The 18,985-nt window shown below is 53.7% G+C and overlaps 2 protein-coding genes across 4 annotated transcripts in view; both read right to left on the minus strand.

Moving 5' to 3' along the window:
* Positions 1-21: 21 nt before the first annotated feature.
* GPR162 (G protein-coupled receptor 162) lies at positions 22-6,107 on the minus strand. Its single transcript, XM_045871096.3, has 5 exons — positions 5,645-6,107; positions 2,743-4,050; positions 1,852-2,041; positions 1,089-1,246; positions 22-782 (listed from the first exon to the last, which is right to left on the minus strand). The coding sequence occupies exons 2-5, from the start codon at positions 3,607-3,609 to the stop codon at positions 231-233; spliced, it is 1,767 nt and encodes a 588-aa protein (XP_045727052.1). The 5' UTR covers positions 3,610-4,050; positions 5,645-6,107; the 3' UTR covers positions 22-230.
* A 572-nt stretch (positions 6,108-6,679) lies between these two features.
* LOC123844020 (T-cell surface glycoprotein CD4) overlaps positions 6,680-18,985 on the minus strand; it is a 59,506-nt gene continuing 47,200 nt past the window's right edge. Inside the window, exons 4-10 of one of the 3 annotated variants that reach the window (XM_045873953.3) lie at positions 12,474-12,632; positions 11,808-12,065; positions 10,831-11,163; positions 9,631-9,831; positions 8,935-9,059; positions 8,532-8,599; positions 6,680-8,167 (exon numbers count right to left, since the gene is read on the minus strand). In XM_045873953.3, coding sequence (XP_045729909.1) covers positions 8,137-8,167; positions 8,532-8,599; positions 8,935-9,059; positions 9,631-9,831; positions 10,831-11,163; positions 11,808-12,065; positions 12,474-12,632 — 1,175 coding nt within the window. In that variant the 3' untranslated portion in view covers positions 6,680-8,136. The remainder of the gene's footprint in view (positions 8,168-8,531; positions 8,600-8,934; positions 9,060-9,630; positions 9,832-10,830; positions 11,164-11,807; positions 12,066-12,473; positions 12,633-18,985) is intronic. The other 2 variants (XM_064591638.1, XM_064591637.1) reach the window with 2 other exon arrangements.

Genomic DNA, 18,985 nt, shown 5'->3' on the forward strand with positions numbered 1-18,985 from the left:
CACAGGACACCGAGGTTTCCATGGTAACACTTCAGGCTTTAATACGGTTTGCTAAGGGTGATGGAAGGTGAGTTAGGGCATCTGGTCATTGAGATGGGAGACAGCAGGGGGCTCCAGGCCCCAGATCCAGTGCCCACCTCCACGGAGTCTGGAGGCAGCTGCCCTAGGCTTAGGGCCAGAACTGGTGTTACTCAGGGCCCCTCCCCTGAGTCCCGCAGGCCCACTTGGGCTCACAGGGTCAGCTGGGGGAAAATGGGGTTACCTGGGCCCCAGGATCCTCCCCAAGGTCTTGCACTCCCTTCACCTCCTGTCAGGGAGCAGCGTCTCCCTGCACTTAACCCCAAAGGAAGTCCAACGGCTCTGCTGTCAGGGGACCCAAGGGAGAGCCTGCGGGGTGAGAGGCCCAGGGGCCTGGGCCGGCGAGGAGAGGGCCCTGGCGAAGCAGTCGGAGAAGGCAGAGGTGTCTCATCAATGAAGGTGGTGATCTCTTCCCGGAAGAAGCCAGGACCCCGTGGGGGTCCCCCACCTGACCCCAACATCCCACCCTCCAAGAATTGGCGAAGGCTGGCTAGCCCCCCACCTTCAGCTTCCTCCTCATCCTCCTCATCCTCCAGCCTTTGTCTTCGTCCCAGGTACTCAGGAGGGCCCCCGAGGGCTCGGCTCTGGGCCGGGAGGACCCGGATGTCATCAGAGGATGACCACTTATGCAGGATGGAGCCTGGTGCCCGAGGAGTAGAGAAGATGTTGGTCTCATCGTGGGACAGACGGCGGGACAGAGGGACCTGGGGAGAGGAGCCGGCAGACCCAGAGGTGCTATAGGGAGCAAGCAGGGGTAGAGGCAGGAACCGAAGTAGGGACTCGGTAAGATGGTCCCACCCCCTTAAACTTTTGGAAAACATCCTGTGATGGGCAAACCTGGTTCTGAGAGGTCTGAAGGGGAGCCTCTCTTGCCACACGTTTCTTTCACCTACCCCTTAGGTGCCCTGCAGGCCAGGGCTAGGGAGTGGGGAGTCAGGATGGTCAGCAGAGATTGGAGACAGGTAGTAATGGGGTACCCAGAACAGGAGGTGCACTCCCTAGCCCCATACCTGTAAGTAGTGGACCCTCTCAAGAGGGGGAAAGAGCATGTGCCTTCCAGGCAGCAGCTTCACCTGGGAGGGGTCCCTGCCCCCTGGTCCTGCGGCACCATTAGCATCAAAGCGCACTTTGCACACTCGGCCGTCTGCATAGTCATCACAGCCCCCATCTAGGAGAGAAAAGGGGCAGGGTGGTTACAGACAGGGAATGCCCACTCCCCTCCCCACCCCCACCCCCTTTCAAACCTCCTGCCCCCTTTACAAGCTCCCGGGAGAATCCTGTTCCCACGAGCCTGTAAGCTCCAAGAGGAAAAGCAAGAGTGTCTAACGTCTGTTGCATTCATTGCTAAGTCCCTAGTGCTCCATACATATAGACATGTTTATTGAAACAGCTGCAACCCCACCCCAAGAACTGTCCCTATAGCTGGGGGTCTCTCTCAGGGAGCTTAGCGTCCCCTTAGTTCCACAGCCTTCCTTGACGGTTGCGTTAGGACTCTGGACTGTTTCTCAGGCATTCGGCCTGGAGAGTGGAGGCAGAGCTGGGTAGTGTGGGCTTCCAGAGGGAAGCCGCCGCCGGGTGGAGGGAGCCCTCGGCGCAGAAGGAAGCGATGGGTGTACCTCGGGGTGCGGGATTAGGGAAAGGGAGTCAGCCCACGGGCGGCGCCGGTTCCGTCCAGCAGGGGGCACTCCAGGGCAGCCCGTCCCCACACAGGGAAGGGCCGGCAGAAAAGGGAGCCGAAGCCCGGGAAAGCCAAAGCCCAGTCCCTCCTCTGACCGTCGTCGCCTTCCTCCTCGGACATGATGGCCACGCACTGCTCCCACACCGTGCGCACGTCGGCCCGGTAGCGCTCGCAGGACCAGATGAAGGAGGGCAGGAGCAGCGTCTGTGCCATGGAGCACCACAGCACAGCCAGCACCATCCACGGCGGGGCCGAGTCCGACTTAAGGGAGAAGAAGCTCACCACCTAGCGGGAGGATGGGGAATGGCGCGGGGTCACGACCCAGCGCCCAGAGGTCCCCCTGGGCCCCGGATCCAGGGTTCTAGTGCAGTGGCTGGGCAAGAAGGAAGGGATGGCCCAGTTCACAGAGGCTCAGGACAGAGGCAAAGTCGGAGGTGGTGATGGGACGAACAGAGGGCAAGGGCCTGATTCAGAGGAAGGTCGGGGGCAAGGACTGGAGACAAAGCCCTGAGGTCCAGAGGGACAGAAACAGACGTGGTACAGAAAAGTTGAACACAGAGAGAAATTTGGGAATCGGGACTAGATGGGGATGCAAAAAGCGGGGGTGGTGGGGTGAGCTCTCTGGGCTTTCCACCGGAGTGCTCAGAGACCCTGTGGTATATCCCAAGAGTGTTAGGGAATGGAGACTGGAGCTGGGCTGCTGGATGGTAGGGCTGGGGGCCGAAGCGTGGAGCCGCAGGATAGATGGTGGAGCTGGAGGATGGGTGGTGGAGTTGAGTAGTAGAAACTGGAAAACACAACGAGGCTGGGGGTAATGGGAACGAGGAGATGGATGATGGAGGTGGGGGGCTCACAGATCTAGCGGGGGTGGGCAGAAGAGAGGAAGGTGGATGGCAGAGCTGCTGTATGGCGGATGGACTTGGAGGTCAGGTGACTGTGCTGGGGCCTGGATATTGGGAACAGCAGGCGGGGGACCCCAATCTCACCAAGATGGGCACCCCTGTGAGTGAGTCATAGAGAAAGACGATGGCGCTGACCAAGTTGGTGACCTGCAGGGATGTCTTGGCCGACTCGGAGCCGTCCAGCGAGGACCGCCGCTTCCCTCTGGCATCCTCCACCACAATGGCTGGCACCTCAAAGGCTGGCCGGGTACCCAACGCCCCTGGCCCACCCCCCTTGGCCCCGCCCCCCACCCCCGCTCGCCGGGCCAGCCGAGCCCTCCGGGGCCGGGCCCACAACGTCTGGTAGAAGGTGATGGCCACACAGACCAACCCCATGACAATGCCCCCAAGTAGCAAGAGGCTGAAGCAGACGCCAAAGCCCAGGCCAATCTTGGAGACTATGAACTGGCAGCCGCGGGCGTAGTAGCGCTCGCCATTGTTGTGCCAGCCAATGGAGGGCAGCGTAGAGAGGATGAAGCTGACCATCCAGATGCCCATGACGGCGTGCAGCGCCTGCTTCTTGGCGTTGCTGAGACGGTAGTTGACGGGCCAACGCACCATCCACATGCGATGGTAGGAGAGGGAGGCGACTGTGAAGCAGGTGGCCAGGGCCAGTGTGTAGTAGGTGGACACAAACACCTTGCAGATGCTCTCGTTCCAGTCATAGTCGGAGGAGGCCTGGCGCCGGAGCTGCACCACGGCGAAGGTGGTGAGGGGCACGGCCGCCATGAGTATGTGTGTGCCCGCCAGGAAGCAGAGCAGCAACTCCAGCGGCTTGTGCTTCTGCTGCTTGGCCGAGATGCTGAGGATGATCCAGGCATTGGCCAGCAGTGCCAGGAGCCCACAGGCCAGCCAGGACAATGCGTTTGAGCGCAGGGAGGCCTCCTCTGCCCCTGCCCCTCCCCGAGCCATCCTATATTCTCGGCCCCCCCACCCCCCTTGAACTCCTGGGGGTGGGGGCTAGGTCTCACCCAGGAGCCCCACTCACACACACACCCATGATGCGCCCGATCTCTGCCCTGTGGTGGAGCAGGCCGCCCAGCGGCCTACCCTACTGCTCAGCATTGCATGACTGACCCAGCTAAGGTGCGGTGCGGAGGGCAGGGGAGGAGACTGAGGGTCAGCAGAGGTGGTCCTCAGCCTCCATATTGGGTGGGAACCTTCCCGAAGTATCCCTGTGGTTGATAGGGGAGGCAAGCAGAATGCTTTCCCAACTACAAGGCTGGCTGAGGAGCTCTGGTCCCCATGCCGGGACTTCCGGGTCTCTTCTTCCTCTGGTTCTTGACCAGTCAGGGATCTTCTGGGTGCCCCAAGGGGTGTGTGTGTCGGGTGAGGCTCAGCCACCTGGACAAACTGCAAGGGAGAAATGACATGTGGGAGGGGGAGGGCAAAAGGTAGGGCCTAGGCTGTTCTCCAACTGACTTCTCGCACCCCCTTCTCTTGAAACTATAGAAATAACTGACTACTAGGGGTCATGAGGTCATTTAGAAAATTCTCTTGCCTTAAATCAGAAGGACAGTCACACAGCCCACACAGGTAAGAGCCCTGCTTTCTTGACTGTCAGGAAAGAAGGTGTTCTGACCTCCTGTCTCCTATCCCTTTCAGCCCTTTTTCCTCCCTCTGCATTCCCAGGTCCCTTCTTAAGTGCCCTGCTCAGTACTATTCGATCCCCAGCTTCATGTCCCTGAATCTCTCTTCAGAGCTATTGCTGCCAGGTGCACGACTTGTTTCTTTTTTGAGGGTTCAGGGTAAACTGGGATATGTATGCTATCTCAGCTCCTCCCCAGCATTCTGGCTCCTGGGCCCAGGGGGTCTTGGTGCTCAGCCCCATTTCCCCAAGCCCGTGTGATCCCCCTCTAGTTCACCAGGGATCTGGGAAGATGGGAGAAAGGAGGCTGGGACCAAGGGGAGGGGGGGCTAGGGAACCCGAAGGCGGGGAAACCGCTGACATCAGAAGCATCCAGAAATGGAAAGATGGGGAACTAGGGGGAAGGAGGAGAGTTTGAGCAGAAGAGAAAGAAAGAGGGGGCAAAGTGATAGTATCTGAAAATAGAAGGAAACCTCCAGAGACCCCTGGAAAGGAGGCTTGAGAGCCAAGAGGGGTGGTATGGAAGGAGGGAGCAGGAAACAGGGAGGCTGAGAAGAAAAGCCCCATGTTCAATAAGGTGCTGACTCCCACTGGTAGACCTCCACTCTTTCCTCTCCTGCCCCAGCCTCAGTTTCCCTCTGATGGGAAGGCGGGTAATCCTGAATTTCGAGAAGCTGAGCTTCAGTGAGCCCTGGGGAGGGGGCTAAGAGGAAATCAGGGGAAGCCCTGAACTGAGTGGAGGCAAGAAGGATGAGCTAACGGCTTGGGGAGGGGGGGGAACAAGGGTAAAAATGGGGCACAGCAGTGAGAGGGTCTACTTCCTGTGGAAGAACCTCAGATTCTTGCCCTCCCTGAGAGGTCCTAGTCCACCCCCACCTTTGTTCCCTCCGGAGCCCAGTACACCCTAGTTGCCATGGCAATGGCCAGCCAGAGGGAGGTGGAAGGAATTGGTCAGAAGCGCCCCCCCCACTACTCTCCCCTACAGCCTTGCACCCCTTCCCACCTACCCCCACCCAGGCCCAGCGGGTGGGCTGTGGAAGAAAGAGATGGGGAGTCAGAGAGGGAGGGAGGCAGGAAGGATGTGAAGGACAGAGGAGGAGGTGAAGGGCAGAGAAAGATCAGAGGAAGGTGGGAGAGGGGATCTGGGGGACTCCACCGCGGACAGGGGTCCCTCGCCCTTCGGGGTGACGGGTTAAGGTCAGGCGGCTCCTCCCTCCCACCACCCACCGTGTTCTCCGGGGCAGTGACAGCAGGTGGCTGGGGAGGAGGGGCTGGCCGAAGGGGAGAGGAGGCGGCTGGGGGGGGAAGGGGGGAGGCGGAGAGGGGGCCGCATGGGGGACAGGGCCGGGGTCGTCTTACCTCTGGCTGCGCCCGGCACTGCCATGGAGACCGCACTCCCGACGCCGCTCGCCCGGGCTCCCGCCGCCTGCCGGCTCCAGCTCGCCCGCCCTCCTCCTTCCCTCCCTCCTTCCCTCCGGGCCTCCCTCCCCCCCACCCTCGGTCCCAGCCTCCCGGGCTCGGCCCGCCGCTCACTCAGTCTCTGCCCCCCACCCCAGGTCTGTGGGAGCCCCCGTCTCCCGGAGGCGCGCCTCCCGTGAGCCCCGGGTCAGGGGCCGGCCGGGAGCGGCTGGGGTGGGGGGGCGCGGGGGCGAGTGCGGGGCGGGGAACTGGACGGCGGCGACTTGGAGGGGGAGGGGCGGGGAAGGCGCCGGCAGGGAGGGGGCGAGGACGCTGGTGGGGAACCGGCTTCATTGGTGAGACGGTTCGTGTCCTGCCTCCACCCCACCCCGGTTTTCCACACGAACACCAGCTCAGAGAGGCAGCTGGTGGTGTTCGGGGAGGAGGAAGCGTGTGTCACTGTGTGTATCCGCGAGGGCTGCGCCCCGCCCGGGGGTGCAGCTCAGACGGGCAAGTGCTGGAGGTTGTGCTGAAGCTGGGGCTTCTGGGGGGTGGGGGGACACAGGTCTCAATGCACCTCCCCCATACACATATCGCTTCCTCCTCCTCCTGGAACACAAACTCACACTTGTGTTGGGGATGCACACAATTGGCAGGCACACATTACAGTTTCTCTTGGTCCTTTTTCTCTCCCGCACACACAACCCTGCAGCCTCGCCCTCGGTACAGCCCCAGCGCAGGATTACAAAGTCTGGGGCCCCAGCACACACAGGGCCCTGTGGGGTGGGCAGGTGGGTAATCAGCCCCCAAAGAATCCCCCTTTCCCTAACCGACCCCCCCCCCCCCCCCCCCGCGGGGAAACTTCATCTCCTTCCCCTGGCAAGCCTGGCAACCTCTCCTCTGGGTCTGATCCAGAAGATCCAGGTCCCCAGAGAAGAGTCTGTCTGTCTGCCTGTCTGTCACATACACACACGGACACACGAAGAAGATCATCTTCTTTACAGTAAGTTTATTGTATTTTTCTGTCAGCTCAGGGACGCAGGGGCACGAGTGGGCAGGAATACCAAGCAAGCAGTGGGGAGTCCTCCTGGAAGGGGCAAGCTGGAAAGAGAAGACTAGGGAGAGGGGGTAGGGACTGAGACAGGTGGTGAGAAAGGGAAGGAAGGAGAGGCAGAGGAGGCTGGGGATCCTGAGAGAAATGGATCAAGAAGAGGAGGAAGAAGACTACTTGTAACCCCAATTTTCTTGTATCCTGGATGGTTTGGGGGAGGGATGAAGGAAAATACAGGGCAGGGGGACTGAAGCCCGGCTCTGTCACCCTTCACAAGACGTCCCCTCAGAGGGTTCCCTCTCCAGCCATTTCCCCAGCCCCTCCCCCTGGCAAAGCTCACCTTCCAGAAGGTTCTGCAACAGGGTGAGTGGTAGGTCACTGGGCACTGTCTCCCACAGGGCCCGTGCTCCCAGCCTGTGCTCTGATTAGGAGGACTGACAGTTTTGTCCTCTGGCAACAGGCTTCTGTCTGTGTTTCTGAACTCTCTGAGGCAGGCCCTGCCTGGGGTGGTGTGCTCTTAGGAATGCAGAGGTGGGTCCTGGGCAGCAGTGACTAATCAGCTACAGAGATCTGCGTGGTACTTGTGTCTGTGTTCAGGGTACGGCCCTGGAACTAGGGGTTAGGAGACCTGGGCTAGTCCTCTGGCACTGACGAGCTGTGTGACTTGGGCAATCAGCTGACCTCTCTGAGTTCCATTTCTGGCCTATAAATTGGAGATGCTAATCTTGGTCCTGACACTACTAAGCTCTGTAAGATCTTCTTAAGGTTTAAACAGACAAAGGATGTGAAACTGGCTCATAAACTGACACGTACTGCTTGGATAAGGAATCATGTCTGTGCACAAGTGTGCACTCTGTACATGGGTGTGGGTCCAGGGTTGCCTGTTTGTACACAGGTCACGATGTGAGTGTGTCCTGCCAGCTCAGAGTGAGGAGCAGGCCAAATGGAGCCATGGAGGCAGCTGAGTCAGCAGCCTTTGGATCTGGATCTACCCTCCTCTAGCTGTGTGATCTTGGGCTGGTCCCTGCCTCCTCTGGTCCCAAGGTCCCGTCCAGTAAAATGACAGTCCTGTGCTTCATGCTTCCGACACCCAGCCTTGCCCTCCAAGCCAGGCAGGGCTGGGCCCACGTGATTCCCCAGGGACCAGTGGGCCGTGGGGGAGAGAGCTGGGAAGAAATCATCGATAGGGTTAGGCTTGATGCAAAGGAAATGGGGAAGAAATGATGTAGGCCTCTGCAAGAGGAGGACCAAGGGCCAAGTGTGGACAAAGGAGAGCAGGAGTGGGCCGGAAGTGCTGGGGTCTTCTACATTCATCTGGTCCACAGGCCCAGGAGCCCAGCAGGAAAAGCAGGGGAAAGACAGCTGGGGAGGCTGCAAGCGGGAACTCCCCTGGACCTGCGCCTCAAATGAGATTGCATGTCTTCTGGAACCGGCTGGAGGAACAAAGAAGAGCAAGTTTATTCTTTTCCAAACTCCTTTGCATCCTCGAAGCTCCATGTCTCCCAGTCCGCACTCTCCCTTCTTGGGCAGTGGCGGCCTCTGGGCCACAGCTGCAGGGTGGTATCCAGAAATATTCCAGGCCTGCTGCTGCCTCGCCTCTGCTCTCCACTCTCTTCCTGCTTCCTACTTCCTAAGACATCCCTTTGCACCCTTCTTTGCCCTCCACCATCTCCCTTGAGCCCCCGTTTTTCTCACCTCCATCCCACCTCCCTTCCCTCTGTTCTCCCACCCCCCCCACCCCCACTCGCCACCCTCCTCTTCCCCTTCCCACTCTCTGCACCCCCACCAGTTCCTTACTGGGAGCACTGGCAGGTCTTCTTCTCACTGAGGAGTCTCTTGATCTGAGACATCCGCTCTGCCTGGCGCTGTCCAGGAAGAAGGAAGGGAGTCGTGAGGGTCCCAGGCCTCCAGAAGGGGGTGTCCCTTGGAGGGGGGAGTGGGAAGAGCTGGGAGAGGAGAAGCAGTCACTGTGGCTGAGGCCATCTGTCCCAGAATTAACTCTTTGCTCTTTCCAGTCTCTCCCTCTGCATGCGGCCTGGGACAGGGCCCAGTCGGCCGTGAGGGAACGGGGTGGGCGGGCGGGCAAAGAGCCTGAGCAGAAGCAGCTCACATATACGGGATACCTTTGTTGCTCTACTGGCCCCAGGGGCTCGGATGCCCTGTGGGGAGTGAAAGGGGAGGTCTGGGGCAGCTCACTCACCCTGCGGTGCCAGCACTTAACACAGCAGAAGATGCAGAGCCCAATGAAAAGCAGAAGGCCTAAGATCCCGCCCAGCACAATGGCCAAGAGCTTTGGCCAGGCCTTGGTGAACACTGGGGACAAAACTGCAAGCAAGAGAGAGAGATGTTTCAGCTCACTGCCCTCCATCAGGGTGCCGGGCATTCTGGAGGGCCCCAGGAAGGCCTTGCTGCCCAGCTACACTTGGGGTTCAGCCTTGGGCCGGGAGAGCAGGGCAGGGTGCACAGGGCTCTCACGGGCCACCAGGGCTGAACGGGAAAGGCTGGGGCAGGGGCTTTAAGGTTTAGAGACTACAGGGCACTCCGGGGAACTGGAAGCAGCGGTTTCAGGCTGTGCACAGGGCATGCGTGTGTGCATGTGTGAGTGTGTGTGTGTCCAGGTTCCGAAAGGAGCCAAGAGAGGCGGCTCTTGGTCAGCTAGGCCCCATTCCTGGACTGTAGACCTCAAGGAGGTGGGAACTTGTGGGGTTACAGATAAGAACCACACCTCGCCTTACCTCATTCCCCATGTATGTCCAGGCAGCAGGAGAATAACCCACCCCTCTCAGAGGAATTGGGAGGCTGGGACTCTGGGTGGTCTCCTCCAACCCAGGGAAGGTCCCACAGCTGAAGAGGGAGGGGCTTGGAGTTAGGCCGTGGAACCTGGATGCTCACTCACCCTTGACGTTGGAGGCCAGCAGGACTTTGTCCTTGTCACTCAGTAGACACTGCCATGTTCCCCCCTCAGGGTCCACCACCGATACCAGCTTCTGCTGCTTTGAGACCTTGGCAGCCCGCTCTTCCAGATTCAAGCTCAGAGTCAGCTCAGGGGAGGTGGGTCCCAGCACCTCGCAGGTCAAATTGTTCTGAGACTTAGTCACTGCAGGGGGAGAAGAACCTGAGGCTGGGAGCCTGGATCTTTGAGCTCCTGGCACCTCCATGCTCTAAGGGGCTTCAGTAGAACAATCAAAATGCTTCACACAGATGATCCTCTTTGAGCCTCTTGGAGCACATTTTCAAGCAGTTATATAAACAAAACACAGCTTTTGAGGCCCAGGGTTTTGGACTTGAATCTTAGCCCCACTGCTTACTATCTGTGTGTCCCTGCAAGTTACTTGACAACCCAAGCCCCAGACATTAATTAAATACACAGTAAATTCACAGATACATGTAAAGCTCTTGAATGAGTCTGGCACGTTCGAAGAAGCATCAAGTATTAGCCATTATTATTTGTGGAGTTATGACAATGGGGGAGATAAGGAAGTGAAGAGCTCAGTGTGGAGCCTGATATTACCTTTATCGCTATCATACTAAGAGCAGATTTTGTTATCCTCATTAGGAGAAAGAGGCCCACAGAGGTAGGGGGCTTAGTCAGGGCCATAGAGGGTTGCGTGGAGGCAGAATTAGAGCCTGGTTCTCAGCTCACACCCTTTGGGAATTCTTTTTTTTTTTTTAAGATTTTATTTATTTGACAGAGAGAGACACAGCAAGAGAGGGAACCCAAGCAGGGGGAGGGGAAGAGGGAGAAGCAGGCTTCCCGCAGAGCAGGGAGCCCGATGTGGGGCTTGATCCCAGGACCCTGGGATCATGACCCGAGCTGAAGGCAGACGCTGAACGACTGAGCCACCCAGGCGCCCCCACCCTTTGGGGATTCTCAGCAGAGCCCACCCCAGGCTGGCTCATGGGTGTCAAAGAAGGACAAGTGGATTCCAGTCTCAGTTCAAAACCAGCCCCAAACCAGAAGGCCCTGGATCATCTCCATCAGGAAACTAGGGCCAGGGCCGAGGCATCCCTTTTGGGGCCAATCCCACCTCAGAGCCCTGGACCACGCCCCTCCACCTCCCGCCCCCGCCCTCCCCTTCTCGGCCTACCTCCTCACCTCTCATCACCACAAGATTCACTTCCTGCTTCAATGTCCCCTTGGCAAGCCTCAGGGTCAGGGTTCCAGAACCAGCATACTGAGACAAAGCCTGGGGCAGGATAAAGCTGAGCGGGAGAAAAGTCTTCATCTGGAGTTTGGGGTGGTGGACCTCTTTCACAGATAGCTTCTTGTTCTCCAAGGTGAAGGAGATCCAGAGCAGGGAGGAGGGAGCCCCCTCTGCCCGCCACCTCAGCTCCCCGCTCAGGTTTTCATCTTTGAAGTTAAGCGGAAAGGAGAACTCCACCTGCTCCCCTTCTTTTGTATAGACTGTGTTAGAGACCTTCTGGAAAGCTGGAGGCGGGAAGAGAGAGAAGCTGGGTCAGGAGAAAGGAAGATGAGGGTGTATGGGGTAGGGTGGGCATGGGCAGGGGGCGGCAAGGAGATGGAAGGGGAGGGACCAGGTGAGTCCAAACCCTTAGGTTGCCACTTCAGGCCCTTAAATTCCCTCTCCAGTCTCTCCACCCCAGCACGTTCCCAAGGCAGCGCCTCCTCCCCCTGGAAGCCCTCAGAGAACAGCCCAGCCCAGGAGGCCTCTCCCTCCCCAGGATCCCTGGAGCACAGAGGCCATTTGGCATGCACTACTTAGGTGCATAATTTATCAGCCTTTGTAAGATAAGAGCAAATGCCTGCCTCGGGCTTACTATGTGCCGTGCATTATACACATTCATTCTCGCAGTAACACTACAAGGTAGGTACTGTCACAGTGAGCTTCATCCCTGAAACCAAGGCACGGAGAGATTCGGTAACCGGCCCAAGGTCTTGTGGTTAAGTCAGAGCCGGGATTTCCTTGGGACAGATTTCAGCTCCGGGGGACTGGCCCCAGCCGCCCTCTGTTGGCCTGCAGCGGACCCAGGAGCCAAGCAGTGAGAGCGGAGGGCGGGTCTGTCTGCCACTGAGGCAGAGGGGAGACTGCAGGGGGGAGGCACCCCTCTTACCCAGCACCAAGATGTTTATGTTGAACACCACTGTCTTCTGGTTCTGGGAGATAGTGCATGTCCAGGTACCGCTCTCCTGCGGCTCCAGCCCAGGCAGTGAGAGGCTTTGGCCACTGCTCTTGCTTTTATTCCCTGGACCTTTCCATTGCACGGAGCGGTTACTACCAGAGGGGCCCTCCACGGTCAGGGTCAGCTGCTGCCCTTGCAGCAGGCGGATGTTGCTGCCGCCGCCACTGCCGGTGTCCCACTTGGCAGTCACTGTGGAGGAGCAGGCCCGTGTCACACACATGCTATCCCCAAGGGGAAGGAAGAAGCCAGGACACCAAGAGTGTCTCTCCATTACCCCCGCCAAGACCCAGCAACCCAGCAACCCAGCCCGAGGCAGAGTTACCCTCTCTCCTCCTCCTGCCGCCTCCCCTCCTCTCTGCCTCTGCTGCTCTCCCTCCTTCCTCCGGCTCCTGCCCTTCTCTCCCCGCCCCCCACCCCCCAGGTTTCTTCCCTTCCCACTGAGCAACCAGAGGCCTGAGGAGGGTTTGAGGAGACGTGGGGGCCCATCTGAGCCGTCTCGGGACTGTGGAGGGACCACAAGCTCAGGGCTGGGCTTTGGTGCATGAACGGGAGTCAGGGAGGAAGGCAGGTTGGTTGGAGGGATCCTCATCTACTCACAGTTGAACACCATCAACTCCACCTCTTGCATCTTGCCTTCTACCTCACAGAAGTAAACCCCTGAGTCTGCTACTTCAAGATCCTTGATGATCAGAGGAAAGGATCCTTGGTCCCACAGGTTTTTTTTCGATTCGACGCGATGCTTCAGCCTGGAGACACCTGGGAGCAGAAACCATATGGAGGAGGTTGGGGTAGCCTGAAGGCATGGCATCCCTGGGGAGGGCAAAGCCCACAACTCTTCTGATCTCAGTCCCTAACTTCCTGCAGAATCTGCCCCCAGTTAGAAAACCCCAGACTGGTGAGGCGGTCCCATCACACTCACGTAATTGGCCAGGACAATATCTTGTTAATCAGAAATAAAATAATATCCTTATTTCAAGAGCACCAACTCCTACAGTGCCCAATCCTTGACACGCATCATCTCAAGTGATCTTCACAACAATTCCAGGAAGTAGGTACTGTTTGGCCTGTTTGGCCTACTTTGTAGTTGCCCGCCTCGTACTTACGCATTGGTGGCAGGAACATAAACCAGTACGATTTCTTTGGAAGGTAATTTACAATATCTACCACGATTACAAATGCACATACAAAAATACCTGTCCATCAAGAAAGAATAGGTCAAGTAAATTATAGTTTGCCCCTTCAGTGGAATGCTGTACGAGAAGGAAGCTATCTACTGAATGGAAGAATAGCTAAGAAACATCATTAACTGAACAAAGCAAGATATTAGACAGGCTACCATTTGTCTACAAAGGAGGGAGAAATTTATCTATCTATATCTATCTCTCTGCAGATGCCGTGTATAGGAACACATATTTCTAGAAGTAAACAGAAAAACATGGTAACTTTGGTTGCCCCCGGGACAGGTGTGGGAGGGGGGATTCTCACTACATACCCTTTCCTACCTTTTGAATTTGACTCCAGTAAGTGGCAGAGTCAGGATTAAAATCCAGGCCTATTAGGTATACTATGCAGTACTGTGTCTGGAAAGTTCCTCAGGCAGGGCCATGTGGCCTCCTCCAGTCTCCTCCCTTCATACCTAACAACCATCACCAGGAGAAAGTTCTTCTCTTTAGCTAATCACTTTCTGGGTGTGGCGGCAGCCCCAGAATTCCTGTAGAGGGAGGGTTTTAAAGGCTAATCTTACACAGCAAATGCACAATTTTTACTTAGAATACGTATTTGGTGGGATGAGGTGAAGGTGGCTGAGAGCAAAACCCCACCCTCAATCCCTTGGGCTCCACTTCCGTCCCCCTGAGCAGTCACGGACCCTCTCCCTGTTTTCGCCTGGGTGCGGGAGCCTGGGGGTCATGCCAGCGAGCATTCTCCCCCACTTCCTGCTGCCCCCACTGCCCAGGCTCATCCTCCGCGGGAGACCTTTCCAGATGAGCTGTAACCCTGGGCTCTCCCTCAGCACTGCCCCAGGGGCCCTGTACTTGATTCTGGGAGTCCCTGCCCTCTGGCTCTTTCCCTGGCTCTGCACTTTGCGTAGCTCCCCTGTGGCTCGGAAATCCTGTTGCATTCTTTTCACAACTTACCAAGCTTCTTAGACTAGTAGCTCCCTTGGGTTCTACCCCCCTTTCTACCTTTTTGGTCCTCTCCTCCTTCGTGAGCACCATTTCCTTTTCTTCATCTTGGGCTCTTGTTCTGAAGACTGCATTTAAGTGTTACCCAGACTCTGTCTCACGTCCTCTTCCCCATTTCCACAGACATTCTAAATCCCAGGGCAACGCCTGTCAGCATTGTGAATGACTCCCAAATTGATATTCCCGGCCTCAACCTCTCTCAGTTCTGGGCCCACATTTCCAATGGCCCAAGGCATAACTTTATCTGAAAATCCTGCCATCCCCCAAAACTCACTTGGTTGAAAATGAAGTGGGTCACCCTTTCCCTAAAATAACTCTTCCTCCTTGCTTTCCTTTCCCTCCCTGTCACTTGGGCAGGCTGTCACATACTTTGTAGAAGAGATCGCAAGGTGGTACAAAAGGTCTAAGAGTAGGAGTGAGTCTGGGATAAATCGTGGAGAAGACCCGTGTTGCACCAAGCCTCAAAAGAAGAATAGGCAGCGGGCCAGAATGAAGGGGGAGGAATGAGCACATCCAGGAAGTGGAAAGTCTCCAGGAAAGCAGTATAAGCAACCACCTCAAAGCAATGAGGAAACCACAAGGGTGTCTAGGTTTCCAGCTGGGAAGCTGTGGGAAGTGATGGCCAGGTGGTGAATGTCCAGCAGAGGCTTCTGGGCCCGGTCCAATGGACTAGGGGTGACGTGTACAAGGCATTGCTTTGGAAGTCATACAGAAGCGGTGGAAGAGAAATCAAAGTAGGAGGGACCAGGAACAGAGAGAATTGCCCAGAAGCTTCCTCTGTAATCCAGGTGGGGGAGTTCTGTGGTCATGGCTAATGACGGTGCCATTCTCACAGGAACAAAGAAGATTGTTAAATAACAAAAATTCAACTGAGTGAATTGTAGGGATCTAATTGGCCTTATTAATGGATTCATGAATTGGGCAGCATCCTATCTAGCAAGTAAAGGGGAGCTCTGAAGGGCTACAGAGAAGGAAAGTATTTGCTTGTTTTAAGGTATTTATTTATTTATTTGAGAGATAAAGAGAGGGAGAGCATGGAGGGGGGAGGGGCAGAGGGACAAGCAGACTCCCTCCTGAGTGCAGAGCTCGACTCGGCTGGATCCCAGGACCCTGAGATCATGACCTGAGCTGAAGTCAGATGCTAAAGCTTAACTGACTGAACCACTCAGGTACCCCAGAAAAGGAAAGGTTATTAAAGGTAGAGAGGAAGTGGAGAAAAGGAAATTATTAGCAAAGACTCCATTGTTTTAAGCATGATCACTCTCCTAAGGGAACGAGAAGGGGTCCATCAGTAAATTTCCTAGTGCTGACCAGGAAATTCCCATGTTGACTAGTTAAAGGTCACATTTCTGGGGGTTGAAACTGCAGTTAGTTTAGGTATTAAGTCTTGGTTTACTGACTTGGGGCCTTACCCTAAGCGACACCATTTTGGGCCTGTCACTTTCATTTTAATAAGATGAAACAGAGAAACATTTTCAAAGGAAGGAATGGTCATCATGGGTGACTGATGGGAAACCAGGGATTGAAGTAGAGAAAAAAAAAAATCCTGACTCTCTGGTTCAGAAACTGGGGGAATCACGAGAGAGAAACTGCCCTCATCAGAGATCAGGAAGTTGAGAAGGCAAGCTGTTCTGGAGGAAAATCAAATCCTAAAACAGAACAAAAGCACTGACACAAAAGACGAGAATTTTTAGAAGGGAGCACATTGTTTCAACCTCACAGGCAATCAAAAAAATGCAAACTAAAACAATGATATATTTTTCAACTATCAAATTAGCAAAAAAAGAAAAAGAAAGAAAGAAAGAGAAGTGTTAAGTAATACTATTCAGTGCTGGCAAGGGTACTAGTAGAAAAGGCATGGTCAGCTAGACTTAGGGTAAACGGATGGGACCTTTCTGGAAGCAGTCTTGCAGCATATACTATCTATTATTAAAAGTTTATGTCCTTAATTTCATTTCTAGAATGTTATCCTTAATACAATAATTTAAAAATGCAAACCAAAATGTAGATACAAAAATAATAGTGTTGTTGGGTGCCTGGGTGGCTCAGTTGGTTAAGCGACTGCCTTCGGCTCAGGTCATGATCCTGGAGTCCTGTGATCAAGTCCTGCATCGGGCTCCCTGCTCAGCGAGGAGCCTGCTTCTCCCTCTGACCCTCCCCCCTCTCATGTACTCTCTCTCATTCTCGCTCTCTCAAATAAATAAATAAATCTTAAAAAAAAAGAAAGAAAGAATTATCTGTGTTTTGGGTGTTGAGTTGTATCAGTTCTTTATATATTTTGGATACTAACCCTTAATCGGATATGTCATTTGCAAAAATCTTCTCCCATTCCATAGGCTGCCTTTTAGTTTTGTTGATTGTTTCCTTCACTGTGCAGAAACTTTTTATTTTGATGTAGTCCCAATGGTTTAATTTTGTTTTTATTTCTCTTGCCCCAGGAGACATTTTTGAAAGAATTTGCTACAGCTGATGTCAAAGAAGTTACTGCCTGTGCTCTCTTCTAGGATTTTTATGGTTTCAGGTCTCACATTTAAGTCTTCAAGCCATTTTGAGTTTACTTTTCTGTATGGCGTAAGAAAGAGGTCCAGTGTCATTCTTCTGCATGTTGCTATCCAGTTTACCAGCACCGTTTTTTGAAGAGACTGTCTTTTTCCCACTGGATATTCTTGCCTTCTTTATCAAAGATCAGTAGACCATATGTGAGTTTATTTCTGGGTTTTCTATTCTGTTCTATTGATCTATGTGTCTATTTTTATGCCAGTACCATACTGTTTTGATTACTAATGCTTTGTAATATAACTTGAAGTCTGGAATTGTGATGCCTCTGGCTTTGGTTTTCTTTTTCAAGGTTGCTTTGGCTAGTCAAGGTCTTTCATGGTCCCATACAAATTTTAGGATTGTTTGTTCTAGTTCTGTGAAAACTGCTGTTGGTACCTTTTTTTTAAAGATTTTTATTTCTTTTTTGACAGAGAGAGAGAGACAGCGAGAGAGGGAACACAAGCAGGGGGAGTGGGAGAAGAAGAAGCAGGCTTCCCGCTGAACAGGGAGCCCGAGAAGGGCTCAATCCCAGACCCTGGGATCATGCCCTGAGCCGAAGGCAGACGCTAAATGGCTGAGCCACCCAGGCACCCCTGCTGTTGGTATTTGGATAAGGATTGCCTTAGATCTGCAGATTACTTTGGGTAGTATAGACATCTTAACAATATTTGTTCTTCCCATCCGTGAGTATGGAATGTTTTTCCATTTCTTTGTGTCATCTACAATTTCTTTATCGGTGTTTTATGTTTTCCAGAGTACAGGTCTTTCACCACTTTGGTTAGGTTTATTCCTAGGTATCTTTTTATTTGGGGGGCAATTATATTAAAACAATTTTTAATGAAATGAAAAATATTCATAATAACACATTTTTTTTTAAAGATTTTTTATTTATTTATCTGAGAGAGAGAATGGGAGACAGAGAGCATGAGAGGCGGAGGATCAGAGGGAGAAGCAGACTCCCCGCCGAGCAGGGAGCCCGATGCGGGACTCGATCCCGGGACTCCAGGATCATGACCTGAGCTGAAGGCAGTTGCTTAATCAACTGAGCCACCCAGGTGCCCCCATAATAACACATTTTAAAAGTTGCATTAGAGTAGTCTTTACTTTTTAGTTTTGAATTACAGAATTTATACAGACTCAGCACTTCCCTTTTCCTTTGCCTACCCTTCTAATATTACTATAAATAGTTTGGTGTGGATTCCTCCATACTTTTTTCTTTGCTCATGCAAACATATATTCACACACATTGAATTTTTAAATTAGAATGGGATTATTCTGGGGTGCCCGGGTGGCTCAGTTGGTTAAGCATCTGATTCTTGGTTTCAGCTCAGGTCATGATCACATGGGTCATGGGACTGAGCCCCACATTGGGCTCCACGCTCAACAGGGAGTCTGCTTGAAGATTCTCTCCCTCTGCCCCCTTGCCCCACTTTTTCTCTCTCTCTCTCAAATAAATAAATAAATCTTTAAAATGGGATTATAGGGGCGCCTGGGTGGCTCAGTCATTAAGCGTCTGCCTTTGGCTCAGGTCGTGATCCCAGGGTCCTGGAATCGAGCCCTGCATCGGGCTCCCTGCTCTGCGGGAAGCCTGCTTCTCCCTCTCCCACTCCCCCTGCTTGTGTTCCCTCTCTTGCTGTGTCTCTATCTGTCAAATACATAATCTTTGGGCGCCTGGGTGGCTCAGTTGGGCAACTGCCTTTGGCTCAGGTCATGATCCTGGAGTCCCAGGATCGAGTCCTGCACTGGGCTCCCTGCTCACTGGGGAGTCTGCTTCTCCCTCTGACCTTACCCCCTCTTGTGCTCTCTCTCTCTCTCTCAAATAAATAAAGTAAAATCTTAAAAAAAATCCCAAATAATCTTTAAAAAAATGGGATTATATTAACATACACTTACTCTTTCCACTTAAAATATGCTAGACATCGTTCTAAGCATATATACGTGGAGCCTTTTCATTTTTTTGGTTTTATTTTGAAATTATGAGAGCTAATCTTTTTATTCTCTTGATTTTTTAAATCAAAATTTTAATTTCAATATAACTATAAGAAATAATAGGGAAATCTTGAGTACGCTTTACCTATGTCACCCCAATGGTAACAGCTTGCAAAACTGTAGAATATCACAGCTGGGATATTGGCATTGACACAGTCAAGATACAGAACATTTCCAACACCACAAGGATGTTACCCTTTTCTAGCCATATCTCCTTCCTTCCAGACCCTTCCTTCCCAGACCCCTCCCTCCCTTAACCTCTGGTAATCACTAATCTGTTCTCCATTTCTATAATCTGTCATTTCAAGAATGTTATATAAATAAAATTATACAGTATGTTACCTTTTGGGATTGACTTTTTTTTTCAGGTTGCTGTATATATCTATAGTTCATTCTTTT

Source organism: Mirounga angustirostris, unplaced genomic scaffold, assembly GCF_029215605.1.
Source record: "Mirounga angustirostris isolate CCGP_5_RB_7025 unplaced genomic scaffold, mMirAng1.0.hap1 SCAF_5, whole genome shotgun sequence".
Classification (NCBI taxonomy): Eukaryota; Metazoa; Chordata; class Mammalia; order Carnivora; family Phocidae; genus Mirounga; species Mirounga angustirostris.

Coding starts and splice junctions, on each gene's coding strand:
- GPR162 (XM_045871096.3), bottom strand. CDS start 3,609: ATGGCTCGGGGAGGGGCAGGGGCAGAGGAGGCCTCCCTGCGCTCAAAC. Junction 2,042..2,742: donor TCACAGGGGTGCCCATCTTG/GTGAGATTGGGG, acceptor TCCTCCCGCTAG/GTGGTGAGCTTCTTCTCCCT. Junction 1,247..1,851: donor CGAGGAGGAAGGCGACGACG/GTCAGAGGAGGG, acceptor TTTCTCTCCTAG/ATGGGGGCTGTGATGACTAT.